At 45.5% G+C, this 18,410-nt stretch overlaps 1 protein-coding gene across 1 annotated transcript; it reads right to left on the reverse strand.

Annotated features, from left to right (window-relative positions):
- Positions 1 to 5,247: 5,247 nt before the first annotated feature.
- LOC127299968 (peroxidase 2) lies at positions 5,248 to 6,669 on the reverse strand. The gene is made up of 2 exons (XM_051330029.2): positions 6,322 to 6,669; positions 5,248 to 6,226 (listed from the first exon to the last, which is right to left on the reverse strand). The coding sequence occupies exons 1-2, from the start codon at positions 6,571 to 6,573 to the stop codon at positions 5,510 to 5,512; spliced, it is 969 nt and encodes a 322-aa protein (XP_051185989.1). The 5' UTR covers positions 6,574 to 6,669; the 3' UTR covers positions 5,248 to 5,509.
- Between the last annotated feature and the right edge of the window lie 11,741 nt (positions 6,670 to 18,410).

An 18,410-nucleotide genomic window follows, 5' to 3' on the forward strand; every position in this document is an offset into this window, starting at 1 on the left:
GCTATGCTCCCCGGCAACGGCGCCAGAAAACAGTCTTGATGACCCACAAGTATAGGGGATCGCAGCAATCTTCGCGGGTAGTAAAACCCAATTTATTGATTCGACACAAGGGGAGACAAAGAATACTTGAAAGCCTTAACAGCGGAGTTGTCAATTCAGCTGCACCTGGAAACAGACTTGCTCGCAAGAGTTTATCAAAAGAGTAACAGTTTTATAGCAAAGAGCGATAGAGTGAAATAACAGCAGCAGAGTAACAAAGACAGCAGCAGTGATTATAGTAAACAGCAGGATTAAAATACTGTAGGCACGGGGACGGATGAACGGGCGTTGCATGGATGAGAGAAACTCATGTAACAATCAAGCAGGGCATTTGCAGATAATAATAAAACGGTGTCTAAGTACAAAGCAATCAATAGGCATATGTTCCAATTATAGTCGTACGTGCTCGCAATGAGAAACTTGCACAACATCTTTTGTCCTACCAGCCGGTGGCAGCCGGGCCTCAAGGGAATCTACTGGATATTAAGGTCCTCCTTTTAATAGAGTACCGGAGCAAAGCATTAACACTCTGTGAACACATGTGATCCTCACATCACTACCATCCCCTCCGGTTGTCCCGATTTCTGTCACTTCGGGGCCATTGGTTCCGGACAGCGACATGTGTATACAACTTGCAGGTAAGACCATAAACAATGAATATCATGATGAAATAATAACATGTTCAGATCTGAGATCATGGCACTCGGGCCCTAGTGACAAGCATTAAGCATAACAAGTTGCAACAATATCATCAAAGTACCAATTACGGACACTATGCACTATGCCCTAACAATCTTATACTATTACATGACCAATCTCATCCAATCCCTACCATCCCCTTCAGCCTACAGCGGGGGAATTACTCACACATGGATGGGGGAAACATGGCTGGTCGATGGAGAGGCGTCGGTGGTGATGATGGCGATGATCTCCTCCAATTCCCCGTCCCGGCGGAGTGCCAGAACGGAGACTTCTGGCTCCTGAGACGGAGTTTCGCGATGTGGCGGCGTTCTGGAGGGTTTCTGGCGACTTCGACTTCCTTCCGTGCGTTTTTAGGTCGAAGGCAATAATTATTCCGAAGGAGGGCGTCGGGGGCCAGCCGAGGCCACCACACACTAGGGCCGCGCGGGCCCCTCCTGGGCCGCGCCGGCCTAGTGTGTGGGGCCCTCGTGCCCCCACCTGGCTTGCCCTTCTGGCTCCGCCAATATTCTGGGAAAATAGGACCTTCTGCATAAATTCCGAGGATTCTCCTGAAAGTTGGATTTCTGCACAAAAACGAGACACCAGAACAGTTCTGCTGAAAACAGCGTTAGTCCGTGTTAGTTGCATCCAAAATACACAAATTAGAGGCATAACAATAGCAAAAGTGTTCGGGAAAGTAGATACGTTTTGGACGTATCAGAAATTCTTGGCCTAATAAAAAGGCTAAGTTGACTAAATCTCCTATTGATTCCAAATGATTGGCATGTTTAAGAATTGCAGAGGTCTAAAGGACTTGGCTAAGCATTTACACATCGCTGATAGTATTAGGGAACATGTTTTAGATTCTGTTCCCATCTCTGAGACGGGCAAGCGGAATTACTCAACAAGTTTTCTAAATCGCCTTTCAGGCGGGGAAGACTTTGCTTGGGTATCCCGCCAACCTCGGGGGCGTTCGGGTGGCCTATTAGTTGGGGTCTGAACTTCGACTATGGAGATTCTAGATAATTCTGGAGTTGATTTTGATATAAAACTTCACATCCGGAATAAATCTGGTAATTTCATATGGAGTTTGGTTTCTGTCTATGGGACTGCCCAGGATGCTGCAAAACCTGTTTTTCTTCGTGAGATGGTTAATGTAGCAAAAGACAATCATTATTGGGGGGATTTTAATTTGCTAAGATACCCTCAGGAGAAGAGCAGGGGCAGGTTCGACACCCATTGGCCTTTCTTATTCAATATTGTCATTGACAGTTTTGATTTAAGGGAGGTTTCAATGGTTGGGAGACAATTTACTTGGGCAAATAGTCTCCTAGAGCCTACTTACGAGAAATTAAACCGGGTAATGATGGACTCAGATTGGGAATTTAAATTCTCTATAGTCTCGGTATGGGTCCTTCCTCGAATAGAAGCTTTGTCGTACCATGCTCCTATTTTACTTACAACCGGGACACCATCTTCACAGCGTAGACGTCCGTTTAAATTTGAACTTGGATGGATACAAAGGGAGGGTTTCACGGATATGATTAAATTAATATGGGACAAACCAGTTGTTGGGAACACCCCAATCCAAAGGTGGGATAAGAAGCTACGCTCTACGCGTAGATACCTTGGGGATGGTCTAAGCACATGACTGGGCAACTGAAAAAAAGGAGAAACTCAGCCTATCATCAAGATGATCTAGAGGCACTCGCCGAGGTATGACCATTGACAATGCATGAGATTGAACTTAAAAGTCAATACAATCTAATGTTAGCTGGTCTACTACGGGAGGAGGAACTCAAGTGGTACCAAAGATCTAAGGCTCATTTCTTGTTGGAAGAAGATTCGAATACGACATACTTTCATAGTGTGGTCAATGGTAGGCACAGAAAGAAACTCATTCATTCTCTAGTCCAGGAAGAGGGCTTGATTTAACGTCATGGGCAGCGGAATTCCTATATTACATCGCATTATAAAGGCCTATTTGGCGCCTCGGAGGAATCTGATATATCTATGGACGAGTCCATAATTGATGATATACCTCAAGTGTCTCCACAAGAAAACTATTCCGAGGAAGAGATACGGACTGGCGCCAGGCCCGGATGGTTTTTCAGCTGAATTTTATCAAATCTTCTAGGATATAATTAAAGAAGATTTATTGGAATTGTTTAGTGAACTCCATAAGGGGCAACTCGAGCTGTTCCGTATCAATTTCGGTGAAATCATTCTTTTACCAAAATTTATAGATGCGGAATGGATTTAACAATACATACCAATTTGTCTTCTTAATGTTTGCTTTAATTTTTTTACCAAAGTGGCGATTATAAGACTAAAATCGGTGGCTGATCATGTGGTGCTTAGATCCCAGACTTCTTTTATGCAAGGTAGATACATCCTAGATGGTGCTGTAACTTTGCATGAAATGCACCGCAAAAAGTTGAATGGTGTAATACTCAAAAATTAACTTTGAAAACACCTACGACAAGGTTAAGTGGACTTTTTTTTCAACAAACACTCAAGATCAAAGTTTTCCCCAAGAGTGGCGCGCTCTAATTAATAACTTTGTATTTGGACTAAGTGTTGCCATCAAGGTCAATGATGACATTAATAGATATTTCCAAACAAAAAAGGTTTGAGGCAAGGTGATCCCCTATCTCCAATGTTGTTCAACATTGTGGCACATATGCTTGCTATTATAATTGAGCGGGCTAAAGTTGATGGCCAGATTGAAGGGGTAGTTCCTCATTTGGTTAATGGGGGCTTATTCATCTTTCAATATGCCAATGACACAATTCTATTTATGGATCATAACTTGGAGAAAGCAAGAAATCTGAATTTAATTCTTTCAGCGTTCAAGTAGTTGTCAAGTCTTATGATTAATTTCCATAAAAAGTGAATTGTTCTGTTTCGGTGAAGCCAAAGACGATGCCAAACTATATGCCGAGTTATTCGGATGTGGGCTTGGGTGTTTTCCAATTAGCTATCAAGGCATTCCGAATCATTATCGGAGACTCACGTTGGCTAAAGAAAGTTGTTGAGGAAAGACTTCAGAAACGCTTGAGTAGTTGGAAAGGAAAATTATTATCCCTCGAGAGAAGATTAGTTCTTATAAATTCAGTACTTACGAATATGATATTGTACATGATATATTTCTTTCAGTTGCCCAGAAGAGTCTTGCATAGATTGGATTATTTTCGATCAAGATTCTTTTGGGAAGGGGATAATGAGAAGAAAAAATATCGGTTGAAGAAATGGAGTGTTGTTTGCCGTCCAAAAGATCAAGATGGACTGGGAGTTGACGATCTTGAAGTAAAAACAGATTCTTGTTAGGAAAATGTCTTGCCAGATTGTCAACTGAGGATTGACGATGGCAGGAACTATTGCGGAAAAACTATGTGGGCTCAAAATAAATATCCCAGGTTGTATGGAAACAGGAGATTCACACTTTTGAGCTGGCATTATGGCAACTAAGAAGCACTTTTCCCCATTTGGTTCCTTCTCCATTAGGAATGGGTCTAAGATAAGGTTCTGGCAGGATAGGCGGTTGGGTACAACTACTCTCCGAGAACAATATCCGGCCTTGTACAATATTGTTCAGCATAAGAAAGATACCTTACAGAAGGTGATGGAAACTTCTCCACCCTCATTGTCGTTCAGACATGATCTTATTGTTTCCAGACTAGCTACTTGGAATGAATTGCTACAGAAGTTAGCTTCAATCCAGCTAGTTCAGGGAGTCGATGAATTTCGTTGGAGTCTTACCAAGAATGGTAAATTCTCGGTCAGCTCCATGTACAAAGCTTTAATTATATCCAGTCAATCGGTGGTTAATAATAAATCCACTTGGAAGATGAAAATACCTCTGAAAACAAAGATCTTTGCATGGTATCTTCGTCGGGGTGTGATTCTAACTAAAGATAACCTTGTCAAATGCAACTGGCAGGGATGTATCAAATGTTTTTTCTATCATGAAGAAGAGACAATAAAACACCTTTTTTCAGCTGTCGGGTTGCTAGACCTATATTGTCAATCATTCAGATAGGCTCTACCTTATATACACCTCGTAGCACTGCAAATATTTTTGGCAATTTGGTTAATGGGATCGAGTCTAGGTATAAAACGCTTATCAGGGTAGGCACGATTGCTATTGTATGGTCGCTTTGGCTATGTAGAAATAACAAAAAAAACTCTTGTCTATTGCAGGTTGTTTTCCGCTCTACGGCTTTGCTCCGTTCATGGTCGTCACTCCAATGTTTCGAGGATCGCGACCTCTTTACGGAGGTGTCTACACGGTTGTAGAATACGGTCAATGAGTTTATTTCACAATATGGGTGGCTGCATAATAGGCGCATTGAGGCCAATGAAGCTTAGTCGTGATCATTTTTTTCTTCTAGGAGTACTTTGTTTAAATGATATTGATACTTCAACAGCTGTGTGCATCTTAGTTATGCAGAGGCTATGTGCAATACTTAAAACTTTTGAGTAATAAACCCTTTATCGAAAAAAACTTCCGCTGGAAGGAAGAAGGAACACATTACATTTAGAATAAATCAAAAATAACTTATACAAACATGCACGACCAAAAGAATAATTTATACAAGCATGCACAAAGAGAAAAGGAACACTTTACAATTATCTAAGAAAGAAATATTTACATTTAGCTTATGCGGGAAGGGCCACTTTATAGTTAGAATGAATCAAAAGAATAATTTGTACAATTATGCAGGATGAAATTTAAAACTGAAACAATTAAATTTTATGTCCATTGACGAGCATTGAATCTTGTTCCTTAATAAGGTTTCTTGTTCACCCTGCGGCAGTTCTTCCTAATCTCTCCATCTCTTCCGGTCAGCGGGCTTATGTTTCCCATTTTGATCATGGAGGCTGCAAAGTTCTTGAAGAAGTCCTTCTGGCTGCTAGAGAACCGGCGAACAATCGGCGCGGTGGTTGCTGCCGCTCTGGGGTCGGACATCATAACCTGGTCAGACAGGAGGGGGGCACGCCCCCGCAGGAGGTTGCCGTAGTACTTGTTGTCAAACACGTTGGGAGTAGCCGCATCAAGGTTCACCAATGTCCCCTCATCTTGCCCGACCGTGCACTCCTGCTGCGTGAATTGACACTGTGTCCGCCCAAAGGTGTGGGCTCCCTGGAGGGCGACGAGGTCAGTGTCGTCGAGACCCATGTTTTTGAATTTCTCTAGAAGGACATCCAGAGGGTCGAACGGGCTCGGGAGATCTACGGCGCTCTTGATGTTGGTCTTGGTGCCATCACGGCGCCCTAGAGGCACGCTCCAGGACGGCCCTCCAGCTAGTTCGACAGAGATCTCGGCAGCAAGGGTGAGGATGTCGGCACATGAAACAATGCCAGGGCAAGCTTTCTCTAACGCGCGCTTGATGTTATCGACCACCTTGAACCCACGCGCTGACTGGTTATTGCCAGGGGCTTTCTTCTCGCTCACTATCCTGAAGTAGACGTCGTCATCAAGCAGTAGCGAGCCATCACAACCCTGGACAAATTTAAAAAATTAGACTGATGAGACAGTGTACCGTGGCGTACTATCAATCAACAACACGATTAATTATGCGTTTTTTGTGAACTCACATTGACGAAGCAGTCGTGGAAGTGTAGGCGGATGAGGCTGGCCGGGATGCGTGCGTCGGTTACCCGGGCGTCTTGGATGACTCGCTTGACAATGTTCCGTGTATCGGGGCATGAGTTGTCGTAGAAAGACGAGCTCAACCCGGCACGGGAACCACCATAAGCGTGAGCGCCATGGCTCAGCACTAGAGTCAGTGCTGCTATGAGCAAGAGGCTGCAGCGAGCAGCTGACGACAAGGTAGAAGAAACGGCCATGTGCAGTATTACAAGTTCTCAAAGAGAAATGTCAGCCGACACCAGCAAGCAATCTAGCTGCAAGATAGAAGGAAAGAAATGTATCGCAGAGAGATGGGTATGAGATGTGAGGAAAACGGGGATGCTATGGAGGCCCTATTTGTAGTCTTGATCCAGGCCGGTGTGTTCACCTTTTTGCTAGGACTAGGATTTTGTGGAAGCGTGTTTTGACATGTTCCGCATTCACGTGCCCGCCGTTGTCAACTGTTGAGTATTGGCGCCGCAGCATTGCTTTCGTGCACGCGGCTCTCCTCCTGTTATTTTATCCGTATTTACATATGATCAGCAAAAACAAGTTGACGGCGAGATTCAGAAGAGGTCCTGATGATATTTCCTTCAATAGTAGTACTTATAAAAATTAACGAGAATAAGTCAGTGGCTACTATGCCGTACAAGAAAAATATGCCGACGGGAGTTCGTTGTCAGTAAACAGCTGAGGGACGGGATCACTTTATTCTATCCTTATTTTATTCGATTAGCGAGAAGAAGTTGGGGATGAGAGATGATGGGCTGAGGAACAGGTCGTCCTGAAGAAATTGTGTTATGTATATCTCAGTGTGTGGTTAACGTCAAAGTGTTGTCAGGAAACAGCTGCTACTCCTCTTTGTATGCTGCTCTACCAACCAAAAAAAAGGTCAACCCCCGCGTTGCTCCTCAAGGGGTCACTCGGGGGTACCCTAAAGCAGCCGCTAGCCCCCTCCTGCCTGTCTTTTTACGCCAGGTCGGCGATCTGTTTGTTGTCGGTCTCCTTATTCTAGCCGCTGATGAGTTCCGGTGTTCCTGTTGGTGATCTCCGAAGTTTGGCGCATGGTGCCACTTGGTATCTAAAGCGGACTCGATGCGGTTGCCCGCACCCTTATCTTGAGCCAGAGTGGCTTTATTTTTTGGCGAGGCGTGAAGCTTCGTCTTCTTGTCCGTGCCATGGGATATGTCTTAATATAGATTTTCATGAAATTGATAGAGGTGGAAAAAATCATGGTGGCTGCGATCCAGGTTGGTAATGGAGGAGAGGTAGGGTGTCAAGTTGGGATCCCAGTGGGATTTCACTTATAGTGTATTTTTTATTTTCTAGTTCAAATTCTAGTATCAAATTTACAGTACAAAAATCGAAATGCACTACAAATGGGACTTTGGTGGGATCCCACTTGACAACCTAAGGAGAGGGTACTGGTTGCAATCAAGACTATGCGGCACAGGTTTTTCCCTGTCTAGCAGGTGTTTGGCAACTTGCCAGCATTGGCAGGCGGGGGTGTTAGTACAAGTGGACTGCATTCTTGGCGGTGCTCCTCAAGTAGCGAGTCACGATTTTTAGGGTGAAAACCAAGGTCTCGCCTTCATTGGTTGTAGCTTGGAATGACCTTGTTGAAGGTATTGTTTTGAAAGCTTGGATTTTCTTCAGGGTGAAAATCCAAGATATTCGATCAGGTGACGACAATGTTGTGCATTGCTTCTTTCTTCGAGGCGTTGCTTTTAGAGAATCTTGTTTGAAGTCCGGGTGTTGTCTTCGGTGGTGGTTGTAGTGCTAATGTTGCGAGTGGTTCATCACCGCGACGGGGTCTTTATTTCCTTGATGTATTTAGACATATTTATATATTCTCTTTATCGAAAGAAAGGAAACAGCTCCGGCTGATGAACGTGATTTTTCTTGCGAAGACTCTAGCTACAATGAAGAATCCACCGTTCAAAGCAAGACAATAAACAAAGTAAAGAGATTGGGTGTGAGAGACTCCCCTTGCAGCGTGTCTTGATCTCCCCGGCAACGGCGCCAGAAAAGTAGTTGCTTGTGACGGTAAAACACACGTCCGTTGGGAACCCCAAGAGGAAGGTATGATGAGTACAGCAGCGAGTTTTCCCTCAGTAAGAAACCAAGGTTATCGAACCAGTAGGAGATGAAGATCACGTGAAAGTTGTTGGTGAAGGAGTGTAGTGCGGCGCAACACCAGGGATTCCGGTGCCAACGTGGAACCTACACAACACAATCAAACTACTTTGCCCCAACTTAACAGTGAGGTTGTCAATCTCACCGGCTTGCTGAAAACAAATGATTAAACGTATGGTGTGGAAAATGATGTTTGCTTGCAGAAAACAAAAGAGAACAATGATTGCAGTAGGTTGTATTTCAGATGTAAAAAAATGGACCGGGGTCCACAGTTCACTAGTGGTGTTTCTCCAATAAGATAAATAACATGTTGGGTAAACAAATTACAGTTGGGCAATTGACAAATAGAGAGGGCATAACAATGCACATACATATCATGATGACTACTATGAGATTTACTTAGGGCATTACGACAAAGAACATAGACCGCCATCCAGCATGCATCTATGCCTAAAAAGTCCACCTTCGGGTGAGCATCCGCACCCCTTCCAGTATTAAGTTGCAAGCAACAGACAATTGCATTAAGTACTGTGCGTAATGTAAACAATACAAATATCCTTAGACAAAGCATTGATGTTTTATCCCTAGTGGCAATAGCACATCCACAACCTTAGGGGTTGCTGTCACTCCCCCAGATTCAATGGAGACATGAACCCACTATCTAGCATAAATACTCCCTCTTGGAGTTACAAGTATCGACTTGGCCAGAGCCTCTACTAGCAACGGAGAGCATGCAAGATCATAAACAACACATATATGATAGATCAATAATCAACTTGACATAGTATTCCATATTCATCGGATCCCAACAAACACAACATGTAGCCTTACAAATAGATGATCTTGATCATGATAGGCAACTCACAAGATCTAAACATGATAGCACAATAGGAGAAGACAACCATCTAGCTACTGCTATGGACCCGTAGTCCAAGGATGAACTACTCACGCATCAGTCCGGAGGCGGGCATGGTAATGTAGAGCCATCCGGTGATGATTCCCCTCTCCGGCAGGGTGCCGGAGGAGATCTTCTGAACCCCCCGAGTTAGGGTTGACGGCGGCGGCGTCTCTGGAACTGTTCTGGTATTTTGGCTCTCGGTACTAGGGTTTTCGGGGACGAAGGAATAAATAGGCGAAGGGGCAGCGTCGGGGGAGCCAGGGGGCTCCCTCCCCACGTCACGGCGCGGCAGTGGGGCCCCCCCGCGCCGCCATATGGGGAGGGCCCCCTGCTAGCCTTCCTCGACTCCTCTTCGGTCTTCTGGAACACTCCGTGGAAAATAGGGTCGTGGGCTTTTGTTTCGTCCAATTCCGAGAATATTTGTAAAACAACTTTTCTGAAATCAAAAACAGCAGAAAACAGGAACTGGCACTGTGGCATCTTGTTAATAGGTTTGTCCCAGAAAATGCATAAAAACATTATAAAGTGTAAATAAAACATGTAGGTATTGTCATAAAACTAGCATGGAACATAAGAAATTATAGATACGTTGGAGACGTATCATTGCTGCACAGGAGGTGTGTGTCTGTGGGGTGCGGGCTGGCAGCGATCTGGTCTCTGTCTTGCTGTCCGGCCGCGTGGGGAAGTGGATGCTCGATTGCTCCGGGCGAAAACCTGACCGCGCGACGTCCGCGGATGTCGCCTTCCTCCTTGGGGGGTGGTTGTGGAGCTCTCCAACCTTCGCTGCCCTTAGGTTCACGGCTCCGGGTGAAAGCCTAGATCCCGCTTTGCGGGATCGGACGACAACGTTGTTCCATCATCATTTCCCCTCTTGAGGGCGTCGTCTTGAAGCTGGTGCCCTCTTCGCGTGCCCCGACGGGCTAGACACACACGTCATCTGGGTTGGCAGGAGGTCAATCAGAGGTGCGGTCGTTTCCGGGTGGAGGCTTGTGAGGTAATGACATTGGTGATGAGCAAGGTTTGGTAGCGGCAGATCGTGTTAGTCAGCTCCGTTCCGGCGTGTCCGAGTGTCTTCGTGTTGACCCTCTCTTGATGTGAAGTCGAAGCAGCCTCGGCGGTGTACGATGACCTTCGACGGGCGGTCTGGCGATGAAGGTCCTATTCGGCGAGGGTCTTGCGCATATCCTCTCTAGGGCTCGTCTTCGATGCCGGAGCTGCCGGCCTCTTCTCGAGGAGCCATCTGTTTGGCAGAGGCCGACTTGAGCTTCGCGTTTGTGTAGCTTCTATGGGTAGCCAGGGTGGCTAGGTGTGCCCCTCGCGGTGGCGTGTGGTTGGTTGTGGGTGTAGGCTTAGCCCTGTTGTAGTAGGTTTTCGCCCGATTTTCTCCTAAAAACTGGACACTTTCTGCTCAATTAATGGATGAGGCAAAGCTTTTACCTCCGGTTCAAAAAAAAAGAAATAACTCCGATGGTAGTAGCTCATTTCATGAAGAATTTTTTAGAGGTACCGTGGTATTCCAAGTATGAATTTTTTTTCCTCGCTTCTAGGTCACATATAACGACGCCACGCGAAGGGTTCCCATTTTTCTGATTACTGTGCTCAAAACGGGGCTCGCATGAAATGACGTTTCGCTGGACCAGGAACTGGGGGCCACCGGCTTGGAAACACGGGAAACCAGGAGAAAACTATACATAAAATGACCTGCCGTGGTCATAAAAATGTTCTTCCAAAAATCTGGTGCTAGCGAAAGTGGATGCTTTGTTCAAATCGGGGTCGTTTCAAACAAAATCGGCATGAGAACAAAGGGAGCGTCATGACTTCCCAGAAAGCTAGAACACGCAGTAGGCATGTGAACTGTAGTGTACTGGTTATCTATCAATGTGCAGATGTCCTGTTGAATTGCATAATATGCTCCTTTATCTTCTTTTAAAAAAAACCCCTGTTACGACCACTCACAAAATGGAAAATGGATTTTTCGTGGCTAGGATAGGCTAACACTTTATACGGTTTTGCTTCCCGTCACAAGGCACACGCATGTTCCCAATATGGGCTCGTTTCGATAAACTATGCCTTGTAGGGCGATGTCTAACTCTTTTCCCCTAGAAGCCATAGAACTCCGATGGTGGTAGCTCATTTCCAGAAATGTTTTTTCACAGGAACTGTCATATTCCAAGTCTATTTTTTTCATTCTTCTAGGTCACATATGACGACGCCTCGTGAAGGTTCCCCATTTTCTGATTTTTTCTGATTTAACTATGCTCAAAACGGGCCCACATGAAAAGACATTTCGCTGGAACAGGCGCCGGGGCGCACCGGCTTGGAAAAGCGTGAAACCGGGAGAAAACCACAGATAAAATAGCATGCAGCGGTCCTAAAAATGACTTTCTCCAAAAAAAAAAAAATCTAGAGCGAGCAAAAGTGGACGTTTAGTTTAAATCTTGGACATTTGCCACAAAATAGACAGAAGACCGCAGGGAGCAGTGGGTCTTCCCAGAAAGCTAGCATGCGCAACAGGCATGTGAACCATATAGTATAGGGATTTCTATTTTTGTGCCCTCGGTTCCTTAGTTGTGCTCAGTTTTCCCCAGCCCCTTAGTTTTTCCTCACTTTTCCCCAAGTCCTTGTTTGAAACCCGCAGAAGGCAGCTCAGAGGGCAGGATTCCCGTTAAGTTGACCGCTCCGTTCTGATGTGTGGGGCCGCGTCGTGTGGGCCCGCGTCGCGTGGGGCTGGTAGAAAGGGACCGCGTGGGACAGGACGAGAAGCGTTTGGTTGTACGTGAGCAGGAGCTGGGTTTTGGACGTTCTGTGCTGACGTGTTGCACCGCGTCGTCTGTGGGGCCGCGTCGTGTGGGGCTGGTAGAAAGGGACCGCGTGGGATAGGACGAGAAGCGTTTGGTTGCACGTGAGCAGGAGCTGGGTTTTGTCTCTCTCGGCCCAAATTGGCATTTTTAAGAGCACCTTTTCCCCTCTTTCTCTCTCTGTCTTTTTCACCAAATTAGTATCAAATCTAGAGAAGCTTCTATTTCTGTCTTTCTTCAATATGGCAGCAAATCTAGTAGCAAATCTAGTAGCAAATCTCTGGGGTTATTTATGCCTTTTGGCCCTCGTTTTTTGCCCAATATGGCAGCAAATCTAGAAGCTAGTATATGATAAATTCACAACAGCATAATCAGAAAACTAAGTATAATACATAAACTGCATACAGCAGCCAAAAGCAGCCAATAACGTTGTTAATGTTCACGACAAACTAAGCTGAAAAATATACAAGACGCACGCAATGTATGGACAACAAGAAGATTAGGATAGGGACCCCAGGATGAATGAATTTGTTCTTCAATCCTCCCCATATATTTCTTCCTCCCTCCATTCGTGCATTACCACAAAGAAATATTCATTGAACTCCTTCCGTCTGCAGTGTGAGGCCAATACATCCTCCAAACGGTATGGCCTGTGTTCATTTCTCAAACCGTAGAGTCCTATTCTATCCACACGTAGTGGCCACTCATCCCAGGCCTTTGTATCATGAGAGTACTCTCTGATATAACCCAAATCCGTGTAGTAGATGCTGCCAGGTTGAAGTGTCGGGTACACTCTGGTGTCGACGGAGATACACCGGGTATAATTCACGAAGAAGGCATTACTGCCAATGTTACTGACCGGATGGAGAGAGCGGCTCTGAGTGTCCACACGGTACACCAATGGTCTGCCCGCCAAAGCCTCGCTGACCAACAACACAAGCAGCAGATCACCATCCGACTTCACAAGGTAGAACTTCTGACGTCCAAGTTACGGAAATGAAATTAGTGTCTCCATCTTGACAGTGCTCGCGCGCTGCTGCAACTGTACATTGGTGCACACTATTCTTCCGATCTCAAAATTGTCCGCAGCTACTGCATACAGTTCACCATTGAACGGGGTAATGCAACGCAGACAATGGTTCTTGATCGAAAATCTTCCTTCTCCCCAATCTTCATTTATATCCTTAGTTGGAGTGCTCTCATCGACCCAACCAATTTCCGGCGGGTAATGTGCGGCAACGAAGACCATAGTCGGGGATTTGATAACAGCGACTGATTTCAGAAAAACAGATGGCATCTGCGCCTCAAACATCGTGTTCGATTTCTTTGTGAGTGGGTTCAGCAGCCGTATCTTGTGCGGCGGGTTCTTCTGGGCAAGCACGATGACGCCACGGGAAAAGCCGACGAAGTAGAATCTAAAATATATTGAAAAGATAACATTCAGCACTAAGATTGAAAATAAGATCTATGGTGACGCCACGGGAAAAGCCGAGGAATTTGAACCTTGCACGAACTGCAGATAGATCTATGGTGACGTAGCGGGATGTGCCGAGATGGAGGAAGGTGAACTCAGCGGCGCGTGGAAGGGCGTGGTGTAGCATGATCCATTCGTGCAGGTGCACGTCGGGATCAGGTAAACCAGAGCGCCAATTTCTACAGACTTGCCTCATAGCAGAGTAGCTGCCCACGTACTCCTCTTTCGCCAATAAGCATTCGCCGATCTTGTGAAGTGGTCCGTCAGCCGTGAGACCGGCCGGTTCACGGAGGCGCCGCTTGGATGCGCCGCCCTCGGATGCGCCGCCCTCGGCGGCGACGGGCTCGGCGGCGACGGGCTCGGCGGCGACGGGCTCGGCGGCGACGGGCTCGGAGGCGACGGGCTCGGGGGCGATGGCCGCCGGCGCATTCTTCTTCTCCATCGCCGGCAGGGGAGGGCTCGTACGGCGGTTGGGGTTTTTTGGAGAAGTTGATGGGACGTGAAGGGGTGGTTTCGTGCGTGAGCGATAATGAGACGTACTGTGTGCAGAGGGAGGGAGAGAGGGGCTTACGCGTCCTAAATGCGACCCGCGTCAACAATGGCACGTCTTCCACGTCTGCACCGCGACACGCGTCAACAATGGCACGTCTTCCACTTCTGCACCGCAACACGCGTCCTCGAGTCTAACCCTGGAAATTTAGATATACTCATGTATACCCTCGAGTCATATACTAGCATTTTTTGTATGCTCAGTTTTCACCTTGAGTGCTAATACTGGCTAGTGCAATATACTCAGTTTTACCCTCAAGTGGCTGGTCAACAGAGAGTCAACAAATGGGATTAACTAGTTAAATGAGTTATTTAATGTGCAAAAAATTCCGAAAAGGAGTGGCACTTACTCATGGAGTCTTTACCACAAATTTCCACTTCTCAAATCATAGATAAATCGTAGATAAATCAAGTTTCACCACAAATTGCCACTTCTCAAATCACCTAGTAGCTATGAAGGTGCATGGTTTTCCATAATAAGCCCTACCCAAAACAGCTTTCCCCAAAACATACTTTGTCTGAATGAGACCATAATTTTCACACTCATGTAGATTTGTATTGCAAATAGTTTGAGGTAGGCCAAGATGGGTTTCATTGTACAAAACACGCATTTTCCATTTTTTAAATCTCATATTTGAATCCCTTAGTCTGTTTACTACTCACTTGCCCTTGGTTTCTTGATACTACTCAGTTTTGCCCTCTCCCTTCACAAACTCTCGCGTACGCCCAACATTGCCCTGATTGGTCTAGCCCATGTCACGCGGATCGTGCCCGACGACCGTTGATCGTATGATCTAACGGGCAGGATAACCCCTATCTCTCTCTCTGGTCGGGGCCACCACCCTCTCTCTCTCTCTGTCGTCGGTTAGCTTCACGCAAAGTTTGGTTTTCTGCATTATTTTTCACGAGCTAAATTATAAACTCTTTTTAGGCATTACTTTTCACGCAAAAAATGATAAACCATCACCGATTTGTTGTAGCCATTACTTTTCACGCACAAAAATGATACACCATCACCCATTTCGTGTACCCATTACTTTTCACGCAAAAAATGATAAACCATCACCGATTTTGTTGTAGCCATTACTTTTCACGCACAAAAATGATAAACCATCACCGATTTGTTGTAGCCATTACTTTTCACGCACAAAAATGATACACCATCACCCATTTCGTGTAGCCATTACTTTTCACGCAAAATATGATACACCATCACCCATTTCTTGTACCCATTACTTTTCACGCAAAAAACGATAAACCATCACCGATTTCTTGTAGCCATTACTTTTCACGCACAAAAATGATACACCATCACCCATTTCGTGTACCCATTACTTTTCACGCAAAAAAATGATAAACCATCACCGATTTTGTTGTAGCCATTACTTTTCACGCACAAAAATGATACACCATCACCCATTTCTTGTACCCATTACTTTTCACGCAAAAAACGATAAACCATCACCGATTTCTTGTAGCCATTACTTTTCACGCACAAAAATGATACACCATCACCCATTTCGTGTACCCATTACTTTTCACGCAAAAAAATGATAAACCATCACCGATTTTGTTGTAGCCATTACTTTTCACGCACAAAAATGATAAACCATCACCGATTTGTTGTAGCCATTATTTTTCACGCACAAAAATGATACACCATCACCCATTTCGTGTAGCCATTACTTTTCACGCAAAAAATGATACACCATCACCCATTTCTTGTACCCATTACTTTTCACGCAAAAAACGATAAACCATCACCGATTTCTTGTAGCCATTACTTTCCTTTTAGGCATTACTTTTCACGGTAAAATGATAAACTATACCCCCACAACGGTCGACTCCTCCTTAATTTATTGTGTATAAACCCCCACAACGGTCATCTCCTCCTTATTTTATTGTGTAAACCCTACAACGGTCATCTCTCCCTTATAAACACCCACACGGCCATCCCTTGTGTCAATAGGTTCTGCCTCTCTCTTCTTTTCGTTCACATACACTTTATCCATTGCCATGGCTTCCACGTCTCGGACGCGGACCAGAAGGGGAAGGGGAAGGGGAAGGGGAAGTGGATCATCATCATTGCCACCACCACCGTCAACACTGCCATTGATCATAGAGGAGTTCTTCATCGTCGTCTATGAAGACCCTTTGGTCAAGAAGGTACGTACGCGTTCCCACATATATGATGCATGTGATTAATTATGGGCATGTTCTAAAAAACCTTTAATTTCAAGGGTTCCCTAATTTCAAACGATCGGCGCTCGATCTCTTTGCAGGAACTCCCAAAAAAATTTGCGGACTATCTTGACGGCAAGGAGCCAGCTAAGGTGTATCTGCGAGCAGCTGACTGCGGTCCTCGTCTCTGGACCGTGGAGGTCCTATTTGACGGACAAGGCCGGATGTACCTCGACAAGGGCTGGGAGAAATTCGCCATCGCGCACGGTGTGGATTTCGGCTGGTTCGTACACTTCAAATATGAAGGCGATGATGTGCTCACAGTGAAGGTGTTCGACGGAACAATGTGCAGGAGGTACTACTACTCAGATGACGAAGATACTGACGATGAAAGCGACGACGACGTGAAGCCATGCATCCATCCCCTTTAGATAATTAAGGGGATTATGACCAAGAATATATATGTAGCTTCATATGCATCGATTTAGAGATCTAGCTATTTTCTATATATTATGCATGTAAAAAATAATATCGCATTTCCACTATTATTCGAGCACCACATCCTCCAAACGATGCCGATGCCGATGCCGATATCGGCATGGTCAGAACGGCTATGCTCGCCGCCACTGCTAGGTCAACGTCGGGATACACAATGTTTAGCATAAGAGTCACTTTAGATTAAGCTGCGAAAATGGGCTGAGGCGACCCCTACAGAGCGGCTCTATATTATATTCTCTAAATAAAATAGACGACCACAGCGGTCATTGGCTGCGGAGGCCCCACAGAGCGGCAATATATAATTTTCTATAAATAAATAGACGACCCACTGGTCATTGGCTGCGGCAGCCCCATAGAGCGGCCCCATTTGTCATTGGCAGCACCGCGTATACAATCAGGAAATAAAACGGCCCACGCATCAGCGGTAGATGGATCCACCCGTCAGCACGAGACGGTCAGCGAGGAACTGACCTCACGGTAACGGTAAGGCCTCTGACCTGACGGCAACCCGCGTCTTCGAGGGGTTTCAAACTAGAGGGAGGGGAAAACTGAGGAAAAACTAACGAGCTGGGGAAAACTGAGTACAACTAACGAAGCAGGGGCACGAAAATAGAAATCCCTATAGTATATGTGGTCTTGCAGAGGTGCCGCTGAATTGCTTAATATGCCCCTTGTAACTGCTTCACAAAAAATTCCCATTTTGGCACACGGAAAATGGAAAATGCGTTTTTCGCGGCTAGCATAGTGAAACACTTTTTACGACGTTGCTTTCCACGCGTCCCAAGGCACACGCATGTGCAAAATATGGGCTCGTTCCAAAAACTATACATGTTTGAAGGGCAATACCTAACTCTTTTTCCCTCGAAGCCATATAACTCCAACGGTGGGAGCTCATTTCATATACAATTTTTTAGAGGAATTGTCGTATTCCAAGTCTGAATTTTTTCATCGCTTCGAGGTCACATATAATGATGCCTCGCGAAGGTTTCCCATTGTTCTAATTTTCTTCTGATTTAGTTGTGCTCAAAACGAGGCCTGCATGAAATGACGTTTCGCTAGAACATACGCAGCGGGGGTAGGGGGCATTGGCTGGGAATCGCGCGAAACCGGGAGAAAACCAGATATAAAATGACATGTTGCAGTCGTAAAAATGATTTTCCCAAAAAATCTAGAGCGAGGGAAAGTGGACGCTTAGTTCAAATCTAGACCGTTTCCAGCGAAATCGGCAAGAGACCGCAGGCAGTGGTTGGGCTTCCCAGAAAGCTGGCGCGCACACCAGGCATGTGAATTGTAGTTTATATCGTGGTCCTCTATCAATGTGCAAAGGTCCTAGTAAATTTTTTCATGCACCCCTTGTAGCTGCTTCACAAAAAATACCCGTTTCGACACTCGAAAAATAGAAAATGGGTTTTTCGTGGTTAGGAAAGGGAAACACTTTATACGGGGTTGCTTCCCATCCCAAGGCTCACACATGTGTCGATCGTTCTGACATAATATGTTTGTCCGAAGGGCAATACCTAC

The sequence above is a fragment of the Lolium perenne genome, chromosome 5, assembly GCF_019359855.2.
Source record: "Lolium perenne isolate Kyuss_39 chromosome 5, Kyuss_2.0, whole genome shotgun sequence".
NCBI classification, from domain to species: Eukaryota; Viridiplantae; Streptophyta; class Magnoliopsida; order Poales; family Poaceae; genus Lolium; species Lolium perenne.

Excerpts from the sequence above, each read along its gene's own strand:
- LOC127299968 (XM_051330029.2), bottom strand. The coding sequence starts at position 6,573 with ATGGCCGTTTCTTCTACCTTGTCGTCAGCTGCTCGCTGCAGCCTCTTG. Across the intron at positions 6,227-6,321 it reads TCCACGACTGCTTCGTCAAT|GGTTGTGATGGCTCGCTACT; the intron begins GTGAGTTCACAA and ends AAATTTGTCCAG.